This window comes from Eublepharis macularius, chromosome 11, assembly GCF_028583425.1.
Source record: "Eublepharis macularius isolate TG4126 chromosome 11, MPM_Emac_v1.0, whole genome shotgun sequence".
Classification (NCBI taxonomy): domain Eukaryota; kingdom Metazoa; phylum Chordata; class Lepidosauria; order Squamata; family Eublepharidae; genus Eublepharis; species Eublepharis macularius.
Window position 1 is genome coordinate 81,595,156 of NC_072800.1, and position 21,351 is coordinate 81,616,506.

The 21,351-nt window shown below is 39.9% G+C and overlaps 1 protein-coding gene across 1 annotated transcript in view; it reads right to left on the minus strand.

The window, feature by feature from the left end:
* Positions 1-21,351, minus strand: part of UBE3C (ubiquitin protein ligase E3C) — a 72,534-nt gene that overhangs the window by 27,513 nt on the left and 23,670 nt on the right. The window contains exons 11-16 of the mRNA XM_054991132.1: positions 17,030-17,116; positions 16,124-16,281; positions 14,414-14,646; positions 5,629-5,733; positions 3,198-3,285; positions 296-393 (exon numbers count right to left, since the gene is read on the minus strand). Of these exons, the coding sequence (XP_054847107.1) occupies positions 296-393; positions 3,198-3,285; positions 5,629-5,733; positions 14,414-14,646; positions 16,124-16,281; positions 17,030-17,116 (769 nt within the window). The remainder of the gene's footprint in view (positions 1-295; positions 394-3,197; positions 3,286-5,628; positions 5,734-14,413; positions 14,647-16,123; positions 16,282-17,029; positions 17,117-21,351) is intronic.

Sequence of the window (21,351 nt, forward strand, 5' to 3'; positions counted from 1 at the left end):
CACCACCACCCCTACCCAAAGGATTCCACAGCCTAACACTGTGGCAGTAGTCCAGTACTTGATCATGGTGGAGAGGCAGTATAGAAGTTAAATAAATAAAGTCTTGAATATTAAAAGACAATTAAGCACATTGTTTATGTTTTTAAAGGGTGAAAGGAAATGACAAGACCAGAGAGAAACACACTGCTTATTTCTGAATTGCAACCAACATGTCCATGTCTGTAGTTATTCTTTGTACAGCAAAATACATTACTTTACATTTATTGTCAAAATTGTAACAGTTAAAGAGAAATACCTTAACTCTTTCTTCAAAGGGAACTACAAAAGGTAGCTCAGTCAGTATTGCAAGCTGCCGTTCCTCAGAAACAGAAAGGGGAGCTGGTTCCAAACCCACTTTTAATTAAAAACAACAACAACAAGTTTTAATAAATAGCATAACACCCTATTTTTTTCATTCTTCATCGATTGGGGAAGGCACTACCCAATGCACAGGACAAATATTTCTGTTGAATCAAACTTACTGATTGCACACCACGTACCCAGAAGAACTCAAAGGGCCAAATCAAGAGTTTCTGTACATGAAGTCACTCTTTGGTAACCTCCCTTCATACTGAAGCCCACCTTCTTTCACTATACTCAACAAGCTGCTCCCAAAATTCAGGGACATTTGTGATCAGCCTTCAATGGAAAATGAGGATCTGTAGGCAGGAAAGTCAATTTGGAGAGCTTGGAGGAAGTACAGAAGAATGTGTGTGCCTACAAGCCTTCTTCAGTCACCACTACAGCCACTGGTATCCTCCTCAGACAAAACAGATACGGCCTACTGGCTGGGTAAAAGTGTACCCCGCAAATGTATCTAGAGATGGCCTGTGAAAGGCTAATATGATTTAGTGTCCTGGCCTATCCACAAGCAAATCCAGGCAACATTAGCAGGAATGTATTGTCGAAGGCTTTCACGGCCAGAGAACGATGGTTGTTGTGGGTTTTCCGGGCTGTACTGCCGTGGTCTTGGCATTGTAGTTCCTGACGTTTCGCCAGCAGCTGTGGCTGGCATCTTCAGAGGTGTAGCACCAAAAGAATATGGTGCTACTGAGAGAACACTGAGAGATCTCTGTCTTTTGGTGCTACACCTCTGAAGATGCCAGCCACAGCTTCTGGCGAAACGTCAGGAACTACAATGCCAAGACCACAGCAATACAGCCCGGAAAACCCACAACAACCATTAGCAGGAATGGTCAAAAATTCTTGCAAAAGCCAGTACATGCAACATGGGTACTAACATGGAAGCAATGTTCAGAGTGGCAATTCTTCAGCATCTGTTTGTGGGGTAGCAGCAGCTGGTTGGCCTTTGGCAGAAACCATCAACAGTAGCAGATGCTTCCCTTTAAGCTCTCCGAGTTACTTTTAACTAGAGCTATTTGAAGTGCCTATTTAGTGCAACAGGAACATAACAGGGCTAAGAAAGTCTTGGCAAATGCCACCATTGCAAGCCCCTGGAATTTCTGAAAGAGTACTCTGTTTAGTTTACTTTCAGTAAACATTTTTAATTACAGTCAATGTATGCTATCTATTAAGCGAAGGGTTAAAAGCATTTTAAACAGAAAGTGCATGTACAGCAAAGGTAAACCACTATCTAACTTCGACAGTTCAATTATTCTGGTCAATTAGTCAATTTTATCTACATTGCTCCATCAACGTTTCCATCTTTAAAGAGAAATATGGGATGGAGTCATCAATACACTGGACATTTAGAACTCAAGAGCTTGCCATTTAAGTAAATGAAAAAGCACAAATAAACATGGCCATATGTGATTCAGCGACTCTTTCACACTAATTGGTTTTAGTCCATATGGAGTCAAGTGGGATTAAACAAATCATAAGCACACTGTTATATGCCTGTCTTCACACAATCATGTTGATCGCATCTTTTTCAGGACAGTGACCGTCACTGTCATCAAGAAAGATAGAAAGACAACCACTGGAGCATGAAGTCTTTCCGGAACCAGAAAACAGAAGGGAACACTCAGTGGAAGTGGATCTGATTTTGGATATAAAGGTATAACCTAATACCAGAAAGAGAGCATAGCTTCAGACACTCTTCTCGATGGCTTACAATGTATGTCAGTAGATTCTTCTTGATAAATATATTGGACAGGCTCCCTGCTATTTCATAAATTTTAAGGCAATACTTCTGAAATGTATGACACACTGTCACAGTTGGAGCAGAAGTCAGCACCGTGAGAGGGAAGGAAGGAGAGCTGTAACAGCTCCCACAGCCCCCTTTCAAGCACTCCTCACCAGTGTCCTTTACCGCTGCCACCAGATAGAGGTCTATTTTTCTTTTTCCCTCCCTCTATCACACCGAATATTTTTACAGTCCAGAACAGGATGGCTTTAGATGTGGGATGGGGAAAAGATCAAGGTGGTCACACAACCAAGTCAGGTTGTTTCAGCAGAACATGCATAAAAGCATTTAAAGAAAGGGCCTCCGTACAAATTACACAAACTCAGGTCTGGTTTGGATGAAACCTCACCCCACCTCATGTCTAACATGTGACTGTAAGCTTGCCTATAAACCTGGGGCAGGGGGGCGGGGCGGGGCGGGGAGATAATCTCCTGAGCATGGATAGAGGCAGGAAGAAAACCTTGATCCCTTCCTCTCTCCCCTGGCTCACTTTAACAAGGCAAGAAAGGCCATGGGTGAAGGGCTATTTGTATTGTGGATGGTTCCACACATCTGCCAAGGATCTTCCCGTATTGTCTAAGCATACTTGGGCAGACCCGTGGAATTATCAGTAATGCAAATAGCTCTCTCCCTCATGGCCTTTCTCAGTTAGTTAAAGCACACAGGGTTGGGGGAGATGATTTGTTCTTCACCACCACCACCCCACATTGTCATAAAGATAAGTTTACAGTCATAAGAAGGGGGGGGGTCCTCCATTTTTCCCCTCTCTCTATCACACATGTAAATGACAAAGTTTCCACAGGACAGCATTATGAATAGAGCAGAAACAGTACCTGAATTCCACACTGACAGATCGGGAAATGCCAAATCCCAGAGATATAGTCTTCATTTAATTTTATTTTATTTTACAGCTTTTATAATCTTTCTCAAAGAGAGCCAATAATATGAATTTAAAAATGAGATGCGGCATCCGCAGGTCCCAAGGCAAAGTGAAAAATATATTGATTCTTACCATCCAAAGTAGACTGAAGTGGCCCTATTCTTCCCATCCTTCTCACTCTCCATACATGCCTGGCTGATGGCACATAAAGCTGTGTAACCTAGTAGTTTATTAAACATTATATATCTCCCATTAAAAGTTTAGTCTAAAACATCTAACACATAATCAATGCCAGAATCAGATTTTCAACTGCAGTTAATTCACATTAAAATGTCCCCAAACTTTCCCAAAATAATCTGCTGACGTCTTAAAATAATATCCAATCTAAACAAGCAAAGCAAATATGAGTATTGAAAGTGAGTTAATGTCCAGAATTCTTTAATTTACCATTCCCAAGGCATAGAGTATTTTTACATCAATAATTTAAATTACTGTCCCCAATCGAAATCCCTAAATATCAATTAGGGGTGTGCACCCCAAAGAGCGGGAAAAGTGGGGGAAATTCGGGGAAACCTGAATCCCAAAGCAGGTTGCTGCTTCAGATTTGGGTATTTAAACCACTTCAGGATTATTAGGGAAGATTCGGCCATTGTTTCAAAGGGAAACGCTGCTCCTGGCTATCCAGGGCCCTGGGGGGGTGGCATTTTCTTCCCTACTAATCCCAAATTTGCAAGGGACCCTCACCTAACCCTCCTCTCATGACCATCCAAGTTTCAGGGCGATTGGACTTTGGGGGGCCATGTTATGGCCCCTCAAAGTAGGTGTCCCATCCCCTGCTGACCTCCATTGTTCCCTATGGGGAAAATTGGGGAGAGGATTCCTAGGTGGCTTGGGATGGCATTTTGCAAGCAAAGTGCACCAAATCTGCAGGGGATCCTCTCCTAACCCTCCTCTCATGACCACCCAAGTTTCAGAAAGATTGGACTTTGGGGGGGGGGACCATGTTATGACCCCCCAAAGAAGGTGCCCCTATTCACTGCCAATCTCCATTGTTCCCTATGAGGATCTACTTTCATATTAGAGAATCACACTAAGAAAAATTTAATTTAAAATATACAAAGCCATATGAAGCAAGGGACACTCTTGCAACTAGAAGTAAACTGAAGCCCCCCTCTATATAGCCAAACTGATGCAAGGGAACAGCTTCAAACCAGAGAATCACACTAAGAAAAATTCTCTCTCCCCCCAAAGAGAAAAAAATCACTCTCAAACCAGTCTCCTCCAGATGCAGTCACCAAGTCCAGGTCCATTTTGCTTGCAAAATACCACCCCCAGCCATCTAGAAAGCCCCCCCTAGTTTTCTCCACAGGGAAAAATGGAGACTGGTTTGAGAGCAATTTTTTTTCTATTTGGGGGGTAGGGGGAAGTATTCTTAAGTGTGATTCTCTGGTGTGTTGTTCCCCTTGCATCAGTTTGGTGGTGGAAGGGGGGACTTCTAGTTGCAAGAGTGTCCCTTGCTTCATATGGTTTTGAGTATTTTAAATTAAATTTTTCTTAGTGTGATTCTCCAATGTAAAGGTTGGTCTTCATAGGGAACAATGGAGATGGGCGATAGATAGGGGCACCTTCTTTGGGGGGCCATAACATGGCTCCCTCAAAGTCCACTCATTCTGAAACTTGGGTGGTTGCGAGAGGAAGGTTATAAGAGGGTCCCCTGAACATTTGGTACTTTTTACTTGCAAAATGCCATCCCAAGCCACCTAGGAATCACCCCCCCCAATCTTCTGCAAAGAGAACAATGGAGATCAACAGTAGATCGGGCATCTTTTGGGGGGGGCCATAACATGGCCCCCTGAAGTCCAATCTCCCTGAAACTTAGGAGGTCTTGAGAGGACAGGTAGGAATAGGTCCCTTGCAAATTTGGTGCATTTAGCTTGCAAAATGCCACCCCCAGCCACCTAGAAAGCCCCACTAGCAGTGGAAGCACTGTTTCCTCTTGACATTCCTCAGGAACAGCAAAGGAAAGACTGCTTCCATGCTTTCCGAAGCTTAACAAAGCGTTCCAAAAGGATTTGGTAAGCTTTGCTTTGGCATTCCCAAATCGCTTCAGCAATGCTGAGGATGATTTGGGAATGCCGAAACATCCCAAATCGGGCCCAATCCAGGTTAAAAACCCAGATCCGTAACCCAAAACGCACAACCTTAAGTAGAATGTTTGTATCTGTATGCCAATAACGGATCACATGGCTATAAGGATAGTACAAAAATACTATGGATGAAATCCTACACACCCTTCCTTAGGAGCGTCATTGACTCTTTGGAGACTTTTTTCTGAGTGAAGATGCAGAATTTGACAGCAAGTACAGCCAATGCCTTCATGAGATAGGGAACGAACAGCAAGAGGCATGAAGATCCAAAAGTGACATGTCAAGAAGCCAGGTTAACACTTGAACTGATTCTTACTAATAAACACATTATGAATACCAGAATTCACATTTTTAAAATAGTTTGACAAGAAAAAAATCCTCACACAAAAAAGATTAAGCCATCGCCTCAATATTACCTTATCTGCTTTAATGTTTTCTTGTTCTGACAGCCAATGATTTAATGGGCAGAAGTTTCTTCTTGTATCTCTAGACTTCAACATTTTCACCAAGTTAGTGATTACCTGGATGGGCAGAATTAGTTGCATTCAATAGAAAGTAGTATTATGCATAAGACAGACAATCACACTAAACTATAAAAGGAGACTATGGAGCAATATTTTTATGCATAAATTAAAAGTACACTGCTACATTGTTCGTAAGAGAGGTGATTAAGTAATGGAAAATTTGGCCTTAGTTCACTACATAGTTACTCAAAACTACTTCCTTGCACAAACTACTAAAATCTCTGAAAATATAAATTAGCAGGAAGGTCATGGAATCTCAAAGTAACCAAATAATCATTTCATCACACTAGCAAGGCCTATTGTGTTGGGATCTACATAGTATTTACTCATCATAAGATGCCTTGACATACATAGTTAAAAATCAGATAAAGAGCTTACTAACTTGGAAAATAAACCTTAGACCCTTTGAACTTTTGCCTCTTTTGCATTAAAAGCAGGTAACACTGTTTCTCAAGTCAAAGCATTCAAGCTGCCAATTGAAAATGCGTATGAATCCACAATCCTCCTAGGGGAGGGGGATATGCCTACTAGCACTACAGTTCAGGACCATGTCAGAACACGCTTCCTTTCTCTGGGCCCTTCCATATGCACCAGCTGTGCACATGATGATCGAGGATTAAGATCACAGCTAAAGATAAAGCCACATTAAACAGTAGATTTCAGAACTTGACTTCAATAAGCACACACAGAACTAAGCAACTAACACTAGTTTCCTGTCCACTAGATTAACATGAAAGAGTCAAGCATACGCAAAAGCCATATGTGAGCAAACCAGCACAAGCATAGTGGAAAATGCACTAACCAGGAGTGGCAAGCTGGCAGAATCCAAGCCATACTATGCGGCAACTTTTATTTTTCCTGGTCTTTGCCACCTCTGCTAGCAGCACAGTGACAGCCTGCCCTTTATCTGGCCCTTGCATGAGACTTTTCATTTTCCTCTACAGGAGGGCTGTTTGCCTGACAGAAGTAACCAGTTAATAAATTGTGAACACCTGAGGGGAGATGGCCAATGGTACGGCCCAGTATTGAAAGTGCTTCCATTTGAATGCGTATCTGAGGAGCCTTCTGTGGGGCTTCTGGATTGGAATACATAGAAAGGTCTCAGAGATCTATGCATCAAAGAAATCAGTGTGCTATATGGACAAAGCTTCTCTGAAGCTAGGCTATTTGACTATCAGTAAGTCTCACTAGCAGAAAATGGCAGAGGCTACGAGATCTCCAAGGCTACTTGAAAAAAATTCTCAAATTTATGACAAATGTATAAAGATCTCTAGATTATCCATTCTTGTCAGCTGGGATGACAGAAGAAGAGTGCTTAATGCCACCACTTTGGCACCACTAAAAAAATTTATATTTAGCTTTCATGTTCTGTGGCAAGGTGTAAATCTTGAGACTTATCTATGAGTGGTCTTCCTATGAGCTAGAGCTACATATTCTACCAACTAGATAATGACATGAAGCTGTGAAGGAAGTCTTGAGATGTTTAGATGAACCCCAACAGAAAGCTGACACAGATCCCTTGGAATGTCCAACCAAATTGGCATCTCCTTTATGGCTTCAGTTGGTTAGGCAGTGAAGACAGATGATGTCTAAGAGGCATGAAGTTAGGGGCATGTAATCCAGACCTAGGAAAAAGATGGATTGCAAAATCCAGCTTTCCAGAATCAAATCAGGGAATCTGAGATCCAATTGGGGAACCCAGATCCAAACCCCTGGATAAATCCAAGTAAATCCAGGAAACAGGGCTTCAGTCCCTGGCTGGCTCCCTCCTGGGCTTCTGCTTTTCTTTCAAGAGGGAAGTGGCCAATCAAGCAGCTCTCCTTATGTGCCTGGCTTCTGTGAGTGGCAATGGTTCAGTTGGGATAAGTTACAACAGTGTCTCTTGCTTCAGTTTGGTTTGGGTGGAATTCTCTGTTTTGACATGATTATCAGGATTGATGCTCTCATAATGGAGAAAAACTATTTTCGGTACTGGAGTGATTTCTTTTTTCAAACGAAAGGAGTGGCGATGGGGTACCCCGCGGCACCTTCAATAGCCAACTTGTATATGCAAAGACTAGAGAAGATGTATATATTGAACACACTAACCAACCCTTTTCACCGAGATATTGTTTACAATGGACGATTTAGAGATGATATCTTCTTAATAATATCTGATCCTGAGACAGCGGACTCTCTAGTGAGTTGGTGCAACACCACTGATTCTAACATCAAGTTTACTTGCAAATTCCATCAGCAACAGATTATATACTATTATATCCAAATAACTAAAGATCCCAACACCAATTGGCAGTACGTCCTATCAAAAAAATGCTGATCGTAATTCTCTTCCACATTACTCTTCACACCACTTTAGACGTTTAAAATTAAACATTCCTTATGGTCAGTTTTTAAGGATCCACAGAAATGCAACAACAGAATCAGATTTTGTCAAGGAAAGTGAGACCATGTACCATAACTTTATTTCAAGAGGCTATCCTCCACAGGCAGTATGGAATGCCAAACAGAGAGCTACCCAAGTTAACAGGAGAGAACTGCTAACAGTCAAACCAAGACTAGATACGTCTCGAGTGCATTGGTCTGTGGACTATACGTTCTTGTCCCCAAAGATTCTGCAGATAATTAAACATTGGCATTTAGTCTCACACTTACTGGGTTGCAGCAACCCCCCTAGAATAGGCTACAGAAAAACACGAAGCCTTAGAGACAAACTAGTACATGTGGACATTAGAGTATATGAAACTTCGAAAGGATTACCTACAGGTCATTATAGCTGCAGACACTGTAGTGTCTGCAACTTAGCGATTGTTGGAAACACCATCAAGTTGGAAGAAAATAAAGAGATCTAATTGAAAAGGTTTTCAACTTGCAGCACACCAGGGGTGGTGTACATTATCGAATGCCCTTGTGGGTTAATTTACATTGGGAGTACCAATAGGGCGGTTCGAATTAGGATTCAAGAACATCAATCACAGATTTGGAGACAGGTAGAAGAGGCGCCCCTCACCTCCCACTTTGCATTAGCTAAACATACTGAAAAGGAATTGAGATTTTCCATGTTGGAGATGGTGAGGGATACAGAAGGACGCATACACCTAGACAGTTGCTCAAGCAAGAAATGTGGTGGATTTTCTTTCTAAACTCCCTAACACTGGAGGTAGATTGGGATCTTTCCTGCTTTATATAGTTTGTTGAGACAGACAGTGATATATAGGATCTGTGTCACTCAGCTTTGGTTTGGGGGTCAAGTAGTAGCAGGTGTAAACAGGCATGGGTACTTTAAGCCAGAGAGTATATATAGTGCTTAATGCCTCCTCCATTTTGCGGATACGTTGTCCATCGGCTAACAGCAGCAGTACATCCGACATGATTCATGCACTGAAATTGTTGTATTACAATGTTGTGCAATTTGCTATGGAATTGTACTATCAAGTGTCATTTCTTTGTGCCTAGTGTCTAATGCCCTGACAAAGCACGTGGGTGCAAAACAAACCATGCTAGCAGTTCGTCAGGCAAGTTTGAAACTGTAACCTCCCCACGAATACTGTTTTGCTGGTAGATTTAATTATGGCGCCTTGAATCACGACTCAGCTATACTGGAGCACTGGGAGCACAACAGGCAAGTGCAATTCATAGTAACTGATTGAAACTCTTAACGGACTGTACTACGTATGGACTTCTGGACTTTCCTTTATTGTATGAATTACGTATACTATTGATATGAAAAATATGAAATATTGTTGATATAGTATCGTTTAGATAATTTTTGTATGTACGTTTATATTATAGCACTGGGCACTTTAAAATGTTTCATGTTTATTGAAGTTTATTGCATTTGAGAGAGCCTTTTTCTGTAACCTTATTCTACCCTAAACAAGGAGCCCTCAGGCTTTTGCAGGGAGTGAAGGAGTCAGTTCTTTGCAGCTTGCCTGCCAAAGTAATTGGTTTGCTTGGAGCTTTCCCTTGCAAGGATCTGATTGCAAAGGAGAAAAGCCATTCCCCAGGAACTCAGCAAAATCAAATAAAAGCACCAGCAAATGCTACATTGATGGAATGTGGGGAAAAGAAAACACACATTTTTCAGAGGTGAGGGTTTCGTAATTCCCAAGTGTTACGACCCTTTTCTTTCTCTCAGGTAGATTTGATCTTTAAGCCTTTTATTCTTGCCTCCTCTTGGTAGACTGCTGCCACTAGGAATTAAATTCCAGAATAACTCCTTTTAGTAATTTGCCCAAGGATCAGGCTTTTCGTGGTACTATGTGGCCCTAAGGAAAGGAATGGGATATAGGAATAACTCTGGGATTAAAAAAAAAACAAATTAAACTTTTATTTTTATAAGAAGCGTATCTGTTTCATACTATTTCTAAAACTTGATGGTTTCAAAAGAGTGGTTCTCAATTCTTAAAGTTACTTTACTTAAACCCAGTCACACAGATCTTCTCTCAGGCTTCACACAGCTTGCCTGCTTTTAATATTAATTTCTCTCCTAATTACAAGTAAGACCTTTTCTCAGGCGCACACGCAGTTTGCCTGCTTTTCCCTGATTTAATGTTCTTTCACAAACACACAGTTCAGGTTTCCACACAGGTTATATTTCTCTCAGACAACATAAACAAGTTCAGGCTGCACACAGCTTGCCTCTCTTGCCCTGACTGAATCTTTTCTCTCCACCCTCAGTCTAAACTGCCTTCACTCCGCCCACACTTTCAGTTATCAACCAATCATATCACTCATCCCTCTTTCACCCCCCCACTCTTCATCTATACCACACCAAGCATTTAAAGACACATACACACATTTACTTAAAATCATTACCCCACGTATCTTGGATTTGTGTTGGGAATTTTGTCATGCACACCCCTAATAGTTACAATTCAATGTACAATATCGTTAGAGCAGATGAGAAGAAGAACTAAACTAAATCCCTACTTCCCTTCTGAAGCTATATTGTTTAACAGTAGTACAATAAAATGGTGACACTACGCAACACAAGACTACCCCAATGCATTTTTAATAAATATTTTAGTGGTCTGTGAACTGGTGCATTAGTGGAGAGATGTCAAAAATAACAAAGAATTTAATGGATATTCAAGAGTTTTTTGAAGATTTTACGTGAGGGAAAAAAATATTTTAAAAATGCCATGAAGAGATCTACTTGATTACACAGAAATTCTTTCAGCAGCTTGCCGTTTGTCAAATTCAACAAAGGTTAGCGAAGTCACTAATGCAGAGATTCCATTAGGAACAAACTGCAAACACTATGAGGAGATATCACATGTGAAACCTTTCAAGTACCAAAGGAAGTAATTTGAAAGATATTCAATGAAATTAAGCAGAGACTGAACTCATTCCTACATAAAGCAATAAAGATAGTGTCTCTACAAGACTGTTCACACTACTACTAAAACGTTATTTGAGGGATCCTCGCAGAGGACCAATTCCAAAAACTAAGCATTAATTTAACATTCAAAAATCTTGCCCCATAATTTTTCATGAGGGTTTTTTTTTTTGCCAGTCTCAAGTTCCGTTCATCATTTTATGTACTTGGGAAGTACATAAAAACCAAGATCTGTACAAGTGACACATGTTTATTTTTTATTATTACCAGAAATGAATGATTTTCTACACTGCAGAAAGCAGACAATTCTTTTTTTGTCTTTTGCCTGTTATAGAAAGGGGGAGATTCTTAAGGAGATGCACAGAAGAAAAATCTTTGCTTCTTCTGAAGTGGCAGCTACTGGGATGGAAATCATGTGCTCTCCCACTCTCCCAGCAAACACTTTACCATGAGAAGGAGAGGCTGTTGATGTTACTGCTAAATGCCTCATTTCATATGCCAGATTTTGCTTAAAGGAGTTACTCCGCAGCACAATCCCTCTTCCTCTTGCAAGAAAATACAAGGACCTTCAAACTGCAACTTCTGCAATGGAAAATGATTCCCCAGTCTTTCACCGTGCATTGCAGCCCTATTTGAAACCTACCATTACATTTTAATTTGCCTTGTTTACTCTGGATCCAACTGCTTTAACAGTGGTTAAGTGGCTGGGCTGCAAATCAGCACTTTGCTGGTTTGAATCCCACTACTGCCACGAGCTCAGCTGGCCTTGAGTAAGCCACTCCTCTCAGCCCCAGCTCCCCAGCTGTATTGTGGGGATAATAACTCAGACTTTGTTCACTGAACTGAGTAGAGCAATAATTGATCTAGAAGAGCAATATATAAGCAAAATTACTATTATAGTCACATATGGGAATAAGACAGGAGTGAAATTTTGTTAGGGGACTCACTGAAATATTTCCAAGTTTTACTAACACAGAAGTTTAAAACACATGTTGCCAATCTCTTATGTGTGCTATGAACAAAAAGTTCCATTACAAACAGAGCCTTCCTCTTAAGATGAAGAACATCCTGGCAGCAGAAAACAAACCTCTTCTGCTAGGGGAAGGCTTCTTGGTTTGGAGGAAGACCCCAGTGGGCAGAATCAAAATTCTGGATCCAGCCCAATGTGATTAGCTGAATGGAAGGCATAATTAATTAGACAGCACAAAGACCTGCCATGCTTTCCCAAACAGATGTGCAGGACATCTTTCCTCAATCTGCAAAATGAACGGTTTACTGAACAATGAAAAGGCGTGTAATTAAATTAAAACTGTACAAACACATATTAGATCAATCTGCAAAATTATAAATGTAGTGGTGCATTAGTACAGTATTCGACACAATCAAAACATTATCAGTTACTCTCATTACTAGTAATGTCCATAATGTTCATGCTCATAAGTGAAATGTGTTGTAAAAATCGGACAAAATGGGTGGGATAGAGGCTATTGTAGACTTGTCGAATGAATAAGCATTCCTTAATTAGCCCATCAGGTTAAGTGCAAGCATTAATGGGCCTTTCCTAAAGTCTAGCATGACATCTTTCTCCAAACATGGCCAAGAAGAAAGTTCCATTAGCAATATTAATACAAGCTTAGTTGATCATTTTCATTCAATTAACTTCTTTCAATTAAATAGATAGCTTGACAAAAGCAGTGATAAAAGACCTGAAGGGAAGGCTGATGACTCGAACTGAACATTAGTGTGCGAGAGGTCGCTGGTATTAAACTGACTGTAAATCTAGCATTCAATTTGGAAAATGCATTTCTGCTGCTTCCACTCCTTTAATGAGTAATTTTAGCTGACTATATGCGTTTGCTGCAGAAATTTCATGGCAAGTCAAGCACTTTCTTCTGCAACAGTGATATTCTTGAGTTCTCCCTACTCCACACCAACATTTTTAGTGCTCCTCAATTGTGTGATATCAGGAGAAAATCAAAGTGGGTAGAATGCCTGTGGTTATTTATAAACCTTTCTTACAAAAAAACACATTCCTGCTTCGTTGCAAACAGTCCTTTTGAAATACTGGAGCAATTAATAGACAAGTAACCATTTAAGACTATGGCCACGGTTAGATGAATCCACACAGTGGCTTCCTACATTCACTGCAACATGTAACCAGTACCTGTTCATTGCAATGTGTAACCAAAAGCACAAACATCAACACTGAATATATAGCAAAAAAGAGCCCCCAAGTACTGACATGGTCAAACAGAGGATGAAGCCACCAAAGCTCTTGACTATATGGAGAAGAAATGACAAAAACTCTAAGACTAGCTAGACTCAGACTGGATCATAAAGACTACAATCCTAAACACACTTACTAGGGATTGTCAGTGGAATTTATTTCTGAGTTTCCACTATAAGTCTTGCAACTTAATTGAACTCATGAAGTGTCTCTTAGAGCCAAACCCCAAGTGACGACTGACACAGGCTGGACACTTGTCAGCTTCCCTCAAGTTTTGATGGGAAATGTAGGCAGCTTGGCTGAATGTTGGACAAGTGACAGTTGAAAAATCCATTGAACAGCAGTTGGAGAGCCAAGCTGCAAGACCAGGTCGCCTACATTTCCCATCAAAATTTGAGGGAAGCTGACAAGTGTCCAACCTGTGACAGGCGTCACTTGTAGCTTGGCTCTTAGTTTCAGTTTATCTCAGTGGGAGAAACCATTCAACGCATACAAATCCTAATGATGGTCTCTCTCACAGAATAATTTACAAACTTTTAAAACTTAATCTAATTTTAATTTTTTTCATCTAGGAAACGAACTCCTTTCTCAAGCACTGCTCCCTTCTGCCATTTTGCTGCATTGTTCCCAACTGCCAGTACTAACATCCAAAGGTGCTGTTTGTCAACCATACAAGAACTATCACCCCAGGACATTCATCCCAGAAAGATAGAAACTATGTTTTAAGGTATGCAAGAATTTTTAAGCATCAATGACTTGCTGAACAGAAACCAAAATACAAGTTGCTAGATCAGAACCCTTTTTTTTCCCCACATCAGGTCCTCCTTCTGCATTTCTAGGCTTCGCAAAAAAAAGATACAATCACATTCCTCGCAATATCAAGATTCATTTTCAGATCAAGATCTTTATTAAAATTAGTGACAAAATCTCTTTTGGATATTATTTACAAGCAAGAGAAAAACACATTAAGTCTTAAATATTCTCTACCACTTTACTATTTTCATCAGATAATTAAGTGCTTAGGTTTATTTCATCTCTGTTACTTCCATTTTTAAAGTGCATAAAAAAGCACTTTATTAGTTTACTCTATATACAAAAGTCACCACGTGTACCTTAAAGAGCTGAATCCATCGTTTCTGTTCTGTTTGTATACACTGTTGCATTTCTGTATTTGTGGTAACACCAACGCTTCTAAATGCTGCAATGTATTCTTCACGAACTTCTGGTTTAGTTTCTGGATAGGCCAATTTAATAATTCCTAAGCAAGCATCTCGTAGGCAACGAGATAATATTACCAGTTCTTCTAATGTAAAAGGCATCATTGATGATTGTCTTTGACCTACAACTATATAAAACACAAACGCATAGGAAGTTAACTCTTGCTTTTACATGAGTCAGAATTTTTTTTCTTGTACAATGAATCTGGTTATGAAAACTGAATATTTGTTTCCTATATAAGATACCATAGAAAAGGCTGAGTGGATTAGAGAAGAGGGAGGAAAAGGCAATTTCACCAAAGCAATCAACAGGGGACAAAGCAATCAACAGGGTGATTTTGTGGGTTGGGAGGGGTGTTAAAAATGGGAGGCTGGAATGAGGAGGAAAAAGTAGAGATCATGAAAAGGGGATTTCCCCTCCCCTTTGCATCCTCCTCATTTCATTTAAAAGCAAACTTGATGGCCAAGTGTTTTTCAGAAAGACAGAAAAATGGGTCACCTACAAGCAATATACTCAGGAGGTTCACCCTGGTTATGCAGGAAGAGAGTGTAATTTTGTTTTGAAGAATCATTCCTCTCCTGGTGAGCAGGCTCACTGCCTTTGGAATGCTGAACGTCAATTTTAAGAAGAGGAAGAGAAACCATAAGGTGGAGAAATTGCCCTGCACAAGCCCCTCAAAGCCTACAGCATCCTGGAAAGAGAGATTTCACCACTGTATGCACAGGGAATATTCTGATAATTTATCACCTCCTGTGATTTCTCCTAGTCCCCCACTCTGGTTTGTACATGACAATCCTATGCAAACAATAGAAGTGTAATAAAAACTTCCATTTTCTGTTATCTGATTTTGCCAAGAGGATGGCTGTTGAGTATCTGCTATGCTACAATGCATACTTGGTAAACTGTTTAGCTTTGTGGGTGCCAAAGCTGCACAAGCTTGATATAAATGCTCACAGCTTAATGTCCCTGTTTGGGGAAAATATTAAAAACAGGAATACCAAATAGATACACTACAAAACACTTAGTTTGTATTTTTTCACTATATTACAGCAAACAACAAAGTTAACAGCAGTCACTATATTTTTGTAGAATATTTTTTAAAATCCTTTTCCAACTTGAAGTGTACATAGTTGTTGTGGGTTTTCCGGGCTGTATTGCCGTGGTCTTGGAATTGTAGTTCCTGACGTTTCGCCAGCAGCTGTGGCTGGCATCTTCAGAGGAGTAGCACCAAAAGACAGAGATCTCTCAGTGTCTCTGTCTCTGTCTTTTGGTGCTACACCTCTGAAGATGCCAGCCACAGCTGCTGGCGAAACGTCAGGAACTACAATGCCAAGACCACGGCAATACAGCCCGGAAAACCCACAACAACCATCGTTCTCCGGCCGTGAAAGCCTTCGACAATACATTGAAGTGTACATACATAGAAATATACACTAACACTTATATGAATTTTGTGGAAGATTTTTTGTATTTTTTCACTATATTTTTGTAGAATATTTTTTAAAATCCTTTTCCAACTTGAAGTGTACATACATAGAAATATACACTAACGCTTATATGAATTTTGTGGAAGATGGTTTAATACATATGATCAACGTTCTTACCTTCTATTGGATCGCCAAAGAATTCATTATCATGTATAGAAATAAGTGAGTGACTAAACAAAGAGCTAAAAAGATAGAAGAGAGGGATGATCCGGCTGGAATCTTCTAAAGACATTGGAGAGCCTCGTGATATGACCTGCAGTAGTGGCACCATAGACCTTAACAGATGGAGGAAAAAATTAAAACTGTTGTCAGTGTAGACATGACCAGACAATGGGGATTAACTCTTTTGAAGGAGTTTTTTTTGTAAGAAAACATTAAAAACTATTTAAAAGCCTCTTTAACAATCAACTTTGTACAACAGTGAAAAGGTAGCCTCCAGAAATTTGGGGTGCATAAATTATTTATTTTTCAACATCAGTTTTAATGAAATAGTACTGCCATTTTATATAAAATTGTTAATGTATATTATTCTTAGGACAATGAACAACTTCCCCCTGCTATCTGCCATTGTTAGCTGAATGCAATAATTGATAATCGACTACATGTTCAAATCTCTTCAAAGCTATTTTATAATTAGGCAACATGGAAAAACTAATGTAAATAGTGTGCTCCACTAGCACTAGTGTGCTAAAACAAAAAACAAAGACAATGGATTTTTATCAGGTTGGACAGTCCTTCTGTTCATAGATGTAAATAGACTTTGAGATCAAGGGCCAACATCTATTAAGTTACAAATACAGTTATGAGTTACAAAAAGAATTTAATTTCAATTTATTCAAGTCAAACTGGGCCAACATTATTTTAGTGGCTAGCACACTATGGAAATTTTATGAAATGAATAATTTCCATGATACCATTTAGAATAAGATTATTTTAAACTCATCTCATTTATTCTCACAACATTGCTTCACTCTACACCACTCATACTGTTTCATTTAGACTTTTAATGAGAGTACTACGTACCCAGTAATCATTCGTGTTGTCATCGATGAGATTAAATACCAAAGATGCCTCAGGAACCTGGCATTAAAAGCTAAGCTGTATAGAAGTCTAAAAAAAAAGAAAAAGACTGTTATTGAAGTACATCAAATAGATTTTTTGTAGAAGAGCTGTTAACTTTTCTGCCAACATTTATGACAAAGAAAATTCTGAAATACATAATGTTTCCAGTATTAGTCAACTGACTGTCACGTTAACCATCCAGATGCCTTTTAAAGTAATGGTGATAGTGCCCATTTATCATGCTGAAAGTAATCAAATACAGAAGTGACCTGCTTAACGTTAACCTACTCTTCCATTCTTCACCTATCATTAAAGAGCTGTTCCATAATAGAATACATTTATTCATTCATATACACAGCAGTAGAATTATTTTAAGAAAATAACAAAGTTTAGCAAAAACAAAGGGCTAACCAAAATATCATGAAAAGATTCTTTTAACTTCAATTGTTTTTTCTCCCACTTTCTCCCATGGAGCTCAGAATGGTACACCTGCTTCGTCCGCTCCTACATTTATCCTCACAGCAACCTGTTAGGTAAATTAGACTGAGAGAGTACGCCTGACCCAAAGTCACCCATAGCAAGCAAAGATTTGAACCTGACTCTCTGCAAACCTAGCCTAACTCTCTAAGCAGACCACGTTGGCTCTCACTTTAATAGACCAACATTCTGCTCTTTGAGATTACAACGATGCACAGCTGTATGACAGGCTCTTCAATATCTTACGGGGGGGAGGGGGTCTTGAAAATAAAAAAGCAGTTCTACATTTTATAAAATGGTATGTTTACCAATTCCTCCTTTCATATATTCCAATAATGTTTACCGATACTTTGTGTGTCTATTTTTCCCTCTCAGGCAACAAAATCTCAAGAAGACAAACCAAGATTTCAACTGTAACACACGCAAATAAAAACATACACCTTCCTAAAATTAAATGAATAAATCCAGAATATTCACAAATCTTTACCTATGGATCAGATCCAAAGGTGCCAGGTCTGTGAAATTACTACAAATATTGCAACTGAAGTTTTGGAACAATACATGCTGAAAGCATTTGAACTAGAACAACATTATCTTCATTTCTGGTAGCTTCCATAAGGGCTTACATATGACTTCTATGTTTCATATGAATTCGTTCTTAACGCTGAATGTTTGTTTTCCTGAACTTGGGATTATTTTGAGGCTTTGATCCAAGACATTCCTCCCAATCCATTTATTAAAGAACAAAAAACCAAATGGCTCTTGAGACTGTTCACAACTTAAATAAGAACAGCAGCAAATAAGATATCACAAGCACGGAACAGCAGCGGCACAGAAGAGCCAGTATGCGCATCACAACAGCAGAAACAATGGTCAGTGGCAGTCTAATTTTAAAAAGAGGCAACAATCAAATAAAAGAAAATAAAATACTGGGAAGAGTGCCATAACCAAGGAGCCATAACAGAAAAGGCCTTGTTTCTGGCAGCTATCCACTTCATTGCTGAAATTAAAGTACACAGAATTGGGTCTCTCATGATGATTTTAACAGCCAGGCAGGACTGAGCACAGAATCAAACAGCAGCCAGGGATACTTTCCTGATTTGCTAGAGCATTCTACCAAATTTAAACAACGCAGACAATAAATATGTGTTTGTAACGGAACACAGGACTGATTATGTTTCCATCCATGCTGCTTTTGCCTGTATTTACAGTATTTACAGCTGTATTATCTAACTTAAATAGGAGGAAGTATCTCCTGGTAGCCTGAACAATGGTTAACCCTGTTGCTTTTGTTGCATTTATATTTGTCAACTTAAAGGATCCACTAGCTCTGACTCTTTATGCACAATAGCTATTTTATGAGAACGCTAAGCAGGCATTGAACTGTCCACAAAAGGGTACAAGATTTATGTGTGTTTGGCAAAAGAATATTTTGGGAACCCTTGGGGGGTTTTTTAAGTGTCAAATTCCTTCTTCTCAATGGGAGAGATTAAATGACCCATTAAGCTTTATTTAGCTGAGGCACCACTATAAGTTAATTAGTTAAAGGCAACATTTTCAGACTAGGTCATAAATTGGGCCCAGTTTCCCACTGAGACCGTTTAAGTTAATGAAGAGAATACAATAGAATGAGACAAGCACATGCCGTCTGATAAAGGTCACTCCAGCAGGGCAGCATATTTTGACACTTTCTTGAAACTGGAAGGTGCCACAGGTAGAAGATAACAGATGTGACTGCAATTAAATGAAATTAAATGAGCCATTCCACTTCACTGGCATACAATTCTAAATGAGCGTTGCTTTCCCCGCCCCTGCTACTGCTTCTCTGTAACTTCTATCAGTTAATCAAGGCCATACCAAATAAGCAAAGCCTATGCTAAATAGTTTGGCATTTTTACCAAGATTTTTTTAAAGTTAGCGAGTAACAAAGGAGTCATTCTATTACATACTACTTAAATGGTCTTCTCAAGGTGAAAAACTCTCTCATGAAGTACAATTGCTCCCTACAGAGATTACCTTTTATCTACATGTGGAAGTAGATTCCTTCAAATGTGCCATAATGCTGACTTTCCAAATCTTAATTTAACTACAGCTGCTAAAACACAATTGTTGAAATTTAAAAATTTGTCCCATTAGTCTGTGTTGCTGGGAGGACTAAACCCCTATACGCTGAGAGGGGAGGAGAAAAGAAAGTACAGCAATGGAATAATAAATCCTTAAGTTGAGAATTCTGCCTTGTGCTGTCTCTTTGTCTGCATCAGGCTAAAAAACCCTTATTACCCTTTTGAGGAAACTAGCAGTTCTGATGACCAAGGAGTAACAAAGCACTATCAAGATGAAATTAATAGTTAATCAGAAGATGCCCCAATTATTAAAGAACAAACTATGCTGTTTATCTGCTTACATATTGACACAAAATTCCTCTAAAGGAGGAAGATCAACTGAACAAGTAGATTACTTAAAAGCAGCAGAAGTTTGCAAGCAAGTGCAGCATTGCATGAAGAGAGCACTGCCATTGGTAACTCTGGAGAAGAAGCCCTACACACTTAACAGCTGGTGTTGGAGGCAGAGGACCAAGTTAGCACCATGACAATGCACTGCTATGCCACATCCCTTGTGAGCCACATGTTGTCAACACCTGGTGAAGGTTTGCAGAAGCAGGAGGAACAAAAACAATGCACCGAGTCACACAAAACCATATTCATTAGAATGTCTGGAACAAGCTTGCAAGAAGCTCATCATGCCAGATCCCCAGAACCTCAACCAGATCAACCAGTAACACAAAGCTCAGAACATAGCAGAAGTGAAAGAGATGTCCATGTGATTCCATGGACATAAAAGCTGCATTATCCTCTTGTATCAGTCTAGAGTTGTTCCATGCATAGAGCAGAGGACCCCTGTGGCATCAGGGATTTCAGTAGCTGAACCTCATGAACCCAGTAAGCTACTTGGGGGGTAAAATCACTAAGGCCTACGAGCCATCTTCAGGCACCAAATGGAACAGATGAGTACAATATCAGACTTGGTCCTTGATAAATATCGGAAATCTGGCCTCCCCTTGCCAGGTCAAGTACTGCATGACATACTTCAAGTTCCAGTTTCTCCAGCTGTGCTGAATCGCATACCTTCCAAATCTAAATTTGGGTTCAAGCACCATGGTCCCAACCTAGCATGACACACATTTCCATGAAGAATGGAGCACTCACTGTACACACACAGGGCCAGTTCCAGATTTTTAGAGGCCCTGGAAAGAGAGTGCCCAGGGCCCCCCTTCTCCTCTCCCTACTACCAGCCCCACATGCTGCCCCACATGCCTGTGTATTCTTCCCCCATCCCTTCACAAGCCCTCTCACTACATGCACTCACAGATGCCTGAACCACTCACATGCCCATTTCCTAGTGATAGTGGACGGAATGGACGACAGAGTGGATGGCAAAGTGTTTGCAAGAAAGCAGGTGGGGGAGGAGAGGGTGGGCATTAAAGAAGGCATGTGATCAGTGGCAGTGGGCTCAACCAAAATCCCCAGCAGCTACCCCATCTATGGGTATGCTGAGGTCAGCCCTGTATGGAGCAGCAAGTGTGCACAGAGGATCTATCCTATGTTTTTCCATGCTCAAACAGTAGTACAGCCGGATGATCAAATGTTGTTGTATGAAACAAGGAAAACTTCTTTTAAAAAGCCAAAATATTTAGCCTATTGCAGCAGCACAGTGTGCAACTACTACTGCAGGCATAATGAACAGCAGCTGAAGTGTGAATCTTTACAAAACAAAGTAATCTCTCATGGTTATAGCTAATTAAGGAG